Raw genomic sequence first — 8,169 nt, forward strand, 5'->3', positions numbered from 1 at the left:
TTTTCAAAATACACAAAAGGTAAAAAGCTAGACATCGCCGGACCTAGCTCTCCCAAGCCTCCCAATCCTTGCACTCCCAGCTCTGCCTTCTGCTCTGTCGGTGGGGGTGGGGGGGGGGCGAGACCCCCCCCTCTGTCCTCTCCCTAGCTATGAGGTATGAAAGCACACTTGAAAAAAAAAAAGATATTCAACTTTTTTTTTGTTATGGAGATTTTCAAAATACACAAAAGGTAAAAAGCTAGACAACAAACCTCACTGCCTTAGTTATTTACCAAACTTATTTCCCAACCTCCCCACCCCTACCTAAATGCCAGTTAATTATTTCCTCCTTAAATTCACCGTGGTGAATCCCAAAGGTAAAGACTCTTTTTTTTAACATAACTATGAACCATTTTTACATCTTCATTTTTTTACATCTTACCATTTCTATCTTTAAAAAAAAAGTCTTCAGGATAATTTCTTAATCTGCCAGTGTTCAAATTTCCTTCATCATCTCAGAGATCTTTTTGAATGGATTTGTTCAAAAAAAGGGTATAGGCCAGATATTTACATTGCATTTCACTGATGTGCCCCTCAAATTTGTTTTCTTTTTTTTTTTTTAAGATATATTTATTTATGCATACAGAACTGGGGTATAGGCCATAGGTGTGCAGGGTGGTGAAAGGATTCACCAGAAGACAGAGTGGGGAGCAGAACAGGCAGATCAACGAAGTACACAGCTGAGGGGAGCAGCGGGCGGGTCAGGAGAGGTCTGCTGCGCCATGTGGTCACCTCCCGGGCAGGGGTCAAACTCACACTGAAGCGGCTGCACTAGCTTGTAGTGCTATGTCCTAACCTGTGGTGCCACCAGGGAGGGCCCCAAATTTGTTTTCATCTTTAAGTATTTCCCCTCTTCTCTTTTTCCCTACATTGTTTTTGTGCAAAATGGGCAGTTTGTGCTCTAGAATTTCCTATGGAAGTGCCAAGGAGAGGTTGCTGATTTCTCCCTAGAATATCATTGTTTTTTTTTTAAATAGATTTATTTATTTATGCATACAGAACTGGGGTACAGGCCAGAGGTGCAGGGGGTGGGACAGAGTGGGGAGCAGAACAGGCAGATGGATGAAGTACACTGCTGAGGGGAGCAGCGGGAAGACAGGAGAGGTCTGCCGCGCCATGTGGGTCACCTCCGGGGCCCGGGGTTTGGGGTTCGAACTCGCATTGAAGCGGCTACAACCAACTTCCCAATGCTGCACTTTAACCCATTGCGCCACCACGGAGGACCTCCCCTGGAATATCTTCTTATGCTCTTCAGTACCTTCGTCCCTGCAGACTGTTAAACCTAGCTTTAGATTTGGGTTGATTTTGATGATACTTGATAGGTGTCCTTTCATCAGATCTCAGAGGTAGATCTCCTAATCTTTATCCCAACATTGGGTGGATCCAGAGCTCATGGGTGCTCAGTCTACCCCCCACCCCCACCCAAAGGCCCTATCAGTGTTTCTCTGGGGTTCTAGCAGTCATTGGTGTTCACTTGATCCTGTCACTGTTGCAGGATGATATTATATTACTAATAGTTTCCTGCATTTCCTAGCAGCAACTCCCCTCTTATCAAGAAAACCCATCTGTTTACCCTGAAGTAGAACCCTTATAGGAAAGACACAGTACTTGACCCTTCCCCTTTTACAGATTTGGCAGCCTCAAAGGCAAGCAGTCCATTTTTAGTCCCCGTTATGAAATCTTTGATGCCAGCTAGTCACCTGCTGGAAAATAATTTCTCCATCTCTTTACAGATGTAAATACCTCTTGTTTACTTTCAGCCTGCCTCCTTCCCTCCTCTTCGGCTGGAGCCTAAGCTGTCTGAAGACCTTATGCCCCACCCCGAACATAATCCCGCTAGCAGCGTTTCTCAAACTCCTGGGATAGGGGTGGGGAGTCTTATAAAAAATGCTGATTCCTTGTCTCTGGAGAGGAAGCTGAGAGCCTGCTTTTCTCACTTAAACTCAGGTGATACTGATGCTTTAGTCCCAAAACCACACTTTGGGTAGCAAAAGGGTGTGGTAAATGTATGGGAATCTATTTCATTCAGTCAGTAAAAAATGAACTGTCATGGAGTAGATACTCCATGGACTCATAACCTCAAAATGCAAAGAATCCATAGGTTAAAGCCTGCTGCCTCGAAATACAAAGAATTTTTTTTGTGTTTGTCTTGTTAGAGAGCTTTAGGGTTGTTGTTGTTTTTTTTTTTTTAAAGATTTGTTTATTATGCATATAAAACTGGGGTACAGGCCAGACGTGCAGGGGCGGTGAGAGGATTCACCAGAGACAGAGTGGGGAGCAGAACAGGCAGATCGACAAAGTACACTGCTGACGGGAGCAGCGGGCAGGTCAGGAGAGGTCTGCTGCACCCTGTGGGTCAGCTCTGGGGCAGGGATCAAACTCATGCTGAAGGGGCTTTAGCTTCTTAGTGCTGTGCTTTAACTCGCTGCGCCACCAGGGGGGCCTGGTTTTGTTTTTGTTTTTTACTTATTCTTTTTTACAATATATATTGTAAAAAAAATTATTTTTTTTCCACAAAAGCCAAAAGAGTGTACAGTCACAAAGCTCTGTGGAAAGGCGCACTATGACTTCTTGGGGTTTTCCCCTAAAGTTATTTTCTGCATATATTTGTCCCTTTTCTCTTTTTTTAAGATGTCAGCACAGGACCCTCCCTATGGCGCAATGGGTTAGGACGCAGCACTGCAATCTGGCTGCAGCCTCTTCAGTGCAACTTCGATCCCCCGCCCCTGAGCTGACCCACATGGTGCGGCAGACCTCTCCTGTCTCGCCGGCTGTTCGCCTCAGCAGTGTTCTTCGTCGATCTGCCTGTTCTGCTCCCCACTCTGTCTCTGGTAAATCCTCTTACACCCCACATACCTCTGGCCTGTACCCCAGTTCTGTATGCATAAATAAATAAATCTTTAAAAAGAAAGAGAAAACATTCCACCGTGTTCATTGGGTGGCATTGTGTTCCTTCGAGAAGCATCCGTGTTTTATGGAGCACACAGGACCTGTGACTACTTCTTGGCTGCTTCCTAGGCCTGCACAGGCCACTTTCCAGAGAGAATGGAATAAAACAGGCAGGTCCACTGAAATCCACTGCTGAGGGGAGCAGCGGGGAGACAGGAGAGGTCTGCTGGGCCATGTGGGTCAGCTGCAACTCAGGCCATAGTGACGACAGCGCTGAGATTTAACCCTAGGCCATGAGGGAGGCCTCTCACTTTCCAGTCTTTGAATCCTCAGAATTACCAGACCCACAGGGCACCTATGGTGTCCACTGGACCCGCGCTCACCCCTCGCCATTTGCAGCGCAAGCGGCTTTTGCTCTTTCGATTCCAGCCTAACTAGAGTCTAATGACTTCTTTGCGCTCTCTGCCCTCAGCACTCACAAATCGCTCAGACAATCTCTGATTTAGTAATTCGCTATTATGAAACGCTGCATGCCTAAGAACACCAACGGGGTTCCGGACACACTGCCCCAAAATATGGTGTCTTGACATATTGGCTGCCTCAGGCTTGACTGAATCTGAGAAAATGGGAGGTGCAGGGAGGTCTGTGTGACCTTCTCCGGAAACAGGTCAAAACCCTCAGTGAGGCTGAGGCGGGCCCTTCTAGAGCCAGAGGAAAGGCTCTTCCTTATCTCTTAGACAAAGGGCCACCCTTCCCTGCCCCCCAACACCAGGAACCTGAATAACCAGTTGGCTACTGTAAGCTTATGCCTCCTTTGTCCAGTCCTATTTCCCATGACTTTCCACTCTTCCCCAACCTGGCAGAGAAACACACGGGGTTAATAGCCTCTGCGAGTCTTTACTTCTTTATAAAGTTCTCATATGATATCAAACTTAACGTGGAATAAATTTAGATGCTTTTCTCTTGTTAACCTGTGCTTTGTTCCAGAGGCCTGGCCAACAACCAGGAGCTATTTCCTTCCCCTCCTGTATTGAAGGCTCACATACAGCATCACATACACCACTCTGTAGTCAGCTGTACCTTCATCACCTCTGAGTTTCTTTTTCTCAGTGGTCCTCAAGCTTTACAGGGTCTGTTCACCCACAGACTGCTGGGCCCCACGCCCAGTGTCTTGTTTAGTAGCTTGGGGTGGGGGTGTCGAGGGGGAGCAAGACCCAAGAATTTGTGCTTCTTACAAGTTCCCAAGTGCTACTGCTAACCCCAGAACCACACTTGGGGAGCCACTGCTTCATCCTGGAGAATTGTTGACTCCTAAGTGGTCATCTGGTACCTCCCCTGAAACCTAACTGCTCTACAAATGCATCTGAAGCACTTCCTCACCTTCTTCCTCGACAGCATTTTCCATCACCCAATAAATGAGCCTCTGGTCTTTGCTCGATGCTTCCTTTGCTTCTGCCATTGGACCAGCCCCCCGTTTGCTGTGACGACCTCTGTGTATCATGGTGATGTACAACACATCTTCAGCCCACTCTAGACTTTGCTCTTTGAAAGCAGGAGCCAAGTGAAGGGGTCATACATGCCACCCCAAAATAGGCTGCTGAAGGGTATTGACTATTTTGAGGCGAAGGCTTTTGAGAAACTGCAGCTGCAGAAAAAGCCACCTGACCTCCCCTTTGCTACCTCAAAGGGGGTCATAAAATTTCCCTGGCAAAAGACGCCCTCCCTATACCAGGAAGAGAAGCTGACTCTTATCACTAGAGACCAGAGTCAGCTCCAGCCTATACAAACAAACCTCCAAAACAACCCTTATCTCCCTTTGCTTCCCCACATATTTCCTCATCTCTCTTCCATAGTTCATTGCCTCTGTCCCAAGCCCCTTTGTCTCGTCACATCCTCACAATCATCACGCTTCGTGTCGAAAGCTGTGGAAGCTTTGGGGCCTCGTGGGCCCTTTGAGTCTGCCTTTTCCTTCAGAAGACTCCTGTGCAGATGTTTAAAAAAAAAAAATTAAATACGTTGGGATGCTTTTTCTCCTGTTAATCGAATTAAGTTGAGGCCAGCCACAGAACTGAAGAGTGTAGCAGGGAGTTTTCCTTCCCCTGCACAGTGTCAATTCCCTTTGTAGTCCTCAAGTCAGTCACTGGCTCTGAGTGCAGACTCGGCTGCTTGCAAAGGCCAAAGGCCATGTAAATAAGTGGAACTTACTGACCCCGCGGCCAGGTCCAGTCAAGAAAGGCAGCGGCCGCCTCACTGCACATGCTGTTTTTGACTTCTCCATTTTTTTTCAAGAGAAACCCAAAATAATTTCAACTAATTCTGCACTTCCAGTATACCGAGTGGACACCAAGAGCCCACGGGATTCCATCCATTTTCCAGAGCCAAACGAACTCATTCTGTGTTTCTGGACCTTTAATAGTAGCTGGATGGGTGGGCTGGGGAGCATGTGAGCCCATCATAAATCTGGGTCACCGCAGCAGCCATCTGGGGTGGAGGGAACGTACAGGTTGTTGAGAACCCACGGCCTGCCCGGCCCTACACAGGACTGTGGATCTCATCTCATTGACCATACCGCAAGGTGATCATTATCATTCTCCTTTCAGTCCACACTCATTTCACAGATAAAGAAATGGAGGCTCAGAGAGGTCTAGACTCACGGCCTAGTTTTCCCGATTTCTAATCTACCTACTTCCAAGCGCAGGATTTTAGATGGGCTGGGAAGCTGGGCCCTGAGCCTCTGCTTCCAGATAGCTCTGTAGCAGCAATTCCCCACCACAGAAGGTGAGGGTTCCCTCAGAAGGCAGACGCAGGAGGGGCCAGTGGGCCCAGAGCGGGTCCAACCCCTTGGGCATCTTTTCCAGCCACTCCTAGCTTCATGCTCCTCGGGACAGCGGCCGGTGCCAAGGAGCTGAGGCACTTGGGGTCTCTTCCCAACTCCATCTGCCCTGCCCTTGTCCTCTCTCCGTTCTGACTCCTTTCTCAGGGTTCAAGATGTCTGCCTACCAGCCTCGGAGCCCACTTCGTCTTAACTTCTTTCTAGAACCCAGCAGGATAAGGACAGAGATGCAGATGCAGGAGGTGTGTGATTGGAAACCACTTTATTGGAGTGACGATCCCGGAAAGCCGGCGCGTGGGCTGGTGGTCAGCTGGCACCCTCGCCCCCGCCTCCAGGGGGTGTCAGCAGCGCTGGATGCTGGAGCTCACGGCCACTAGGCATCAGGAGCTGCACTCCGCCACCCTTTCGGCTGGAGGGAGAGAGGGAGGGTCAGATGGTGAGCCCTCAGGGAGCTGCCGTCCTCCACCAGGAGCCCAAGACAGGGCGGGTGCTCCCCATTCCTGCTAAGAGGAGTGGCTGGGGCCCCCTTAGCTTTGGTGAGGTCTGTCCTACTCGCCCCCAACCTCCTTACCCTTCTAATGCCCGCCCGAGCTCACCTTAGGAATGACATCCCAGTTGAGGAAAGGGAGCTTCCTTTTGATGGACTAAAACAGAAAAGGAGAACAGGGAGATGCTGTAAGGCAGACGAAGCCCTCCCTGCCTGGGCCTGCGCAGCGAGACGTCTCATGCTCCCTGGTGGCTCCCGGCCCTGCTGTGTGCCTTGCATTGTCTTACGGGCGTGCGTCCATCTGGTCTTCACAGCCGCCCTCTGAGGTAGGGACTAACCTCATCCCCACAACCCAGATGAGGAAACCGAGGCCCCGAGAGCTGAAGACATTTGCGCCGTAAGTACGCAGAGGCCTGAGGTGCGAGTTCCAGTCCCCACTCGGTCACTGACGTCACCTTCTAGGCCATAGCAGCCTCCTGGGAGTCTCTCTCAGCTGACAACACACTTGGCAGCATCACAGCAAGGAAACAACGCCCTCTCAGAGCTTGGGAAAGACCCCCCCATGGGTCAAGGATAGTGAGGGGTACCCAGGCGCCTACCTCAAAGAGGGCATGCCAGTTCAGGAATTCTTCTGTCTTGAAAGCCTGTGGAGAAGGGAGCCAGGGTGGGGGGTCAGTTCCAGGAGAGGACAGTGCTTAGGCCCTAGCCTTCTGGAAGAGGCCACAGGACCGTGGCGCCCCCAAAGCGCTCATCCCCCTGTGACATGGGTCCCTGTGGTGCAGCCTGAAGAATTATACTCACAGATCTCAACTTGTCCAGGTTCAGGAATTGGGGGTTAAAGGTCTGGGGAAAGAAACAAGGTGTTAAGTCACTAAAGGATATGAAAAGGCCAGGGACAGACTCGGGCTGGACTGTGGGGAGCTTACCTCAGGTCCTGAGGCATAATTACCTAGGGTGGTTCCTTCCTGGAAAGTGAAGGAGAGAAAGGAGCCCAATGATGACCTGATAGCAAGTACCTCGGACCTCAAGCCCTGCTGGCCAGCGCTGCCCCCCTCCTCAGGCCAGTCCCCAAGGCCGCAGCCTGCATTCCCCACATGGCCTCGGTCACCCCAGTCTGGTCCAGGGTTGGGAGGTGGAAGCACAGAGGGGGACAAGGGGAGAGGTGGAGCTCAGAGAGGCACAGCCCAGCCTGTGGCCCCCACAGAGGCATCAGCCATCCTCCCAGAACAAGGAACTGGTCTGCAGTGGACTTGGGGTGCTCCCGAGAGACCCCCACCTCAGCCCTAGAGCTGGGTAAGGAGAGCGGTGTGCGGGTAGAGGCCAAGCTGGTGAGGTGCCCCGGCTGCCTCTAACTGGGCTGTGGGTTCATCACCCCCAAGGGGACGCCCTTCCCCCATTCTGGTGTCCCACATGTTGACCCATGACCTCAGGGCAATCCCCTCCTCCCTACTCCCTATTCCTCTTTCCCCACAGCAGCTGTCCCAAGCAGCTGCCCCCAAATATTTCCATCTCTCCTACTAGTTCACCTTGTTTTTTCATTTGAGTCAAATGTTTTTAATTATTAAGAATTCGCAGTGTCCAAGTTCCCCTAAAAATTAAAACCCCAATCCCCACCCCAGCCATACTGGGAACGCCCCCTCACCCGCCCCCCAGAACAGCCCCTAGCAGCCAGGGCAGGTTGGCTTCCCCTCCGAGGCCCCACCCCCCACTAGCTGGCACTGCTGGGGTGCATCCTGAGCAGTGGCATCTGTCACCCCCTATTTTAGGCCTTTAAATCCTTCATAGACATCCCCCCCACCTGGGAGAAGTTGAGGGGAAAGAGCCTCAGGATTCCTCCTCAGGGCTTTGGGGATGATCTGGGGTCACAAAGGTGAGGCTGAATTCAGAGGACCAACCTCAGCCCCCACCCCCCCAGGAGTCA

General features: G+C 50.8%; 1 protein-coding gene across 1 annotated transcript in view; it reads right to left on the minus strand.

Annotated features, from left to right (window-relative positions):
- Window positions 1-6,006: 6,006 nt before the first annotated feature.
- Window positions 6,007-8,169, minus strand: part of KRTDAP (keratinocyte differentiation-associated protein) — a 2,654-nt gene continuing 491 nt past the window's right edge. The window contains exons 2-6 of the mRNA XM_004690264.2: window positions 7,175-7,213; window positions 7,050-7,091; window positions 6,848-6,892; window positions 6,358-6,405; window positions 6,007-6,170 (exon numbers count right to left, since the gene is read on the minus strand). Of these exons, the coding sequence (XP_004690321.1) occupies window positions 6,135-6,170; window positions 6,358-6,405; window positions 6,848-6,892; window positions 7,050-7,091; window positions 7,175-7,213 (210 nt within the window). The 3' untranslated portion in view covers window positions 6,007-6,134. The remainder of the gene's footprint in view (window positions 6,171-6,357; window positions 6,406-6,847; window positions 6,893-7,049; window positions 7,092-7,174; window positions 7,214-8,169) is intronic.

Source organism: Condylura cristata, unplaced genomic scaffold (genome assembly GCF_000260355.1).
Source record: "Condylura cristata isolate star-nosed mole 26May11 unplaced genomic scaffold, ConCri1.0 scaffold00028, whole genome shotgun sequence".
NCBI classification, from domain to species: domain Eukaryota; kingdom Metazoa; phylum Chordata; class Mammalia; order Eulipotyphla; family Talpidae; genus Condylura; species Condylura cristata.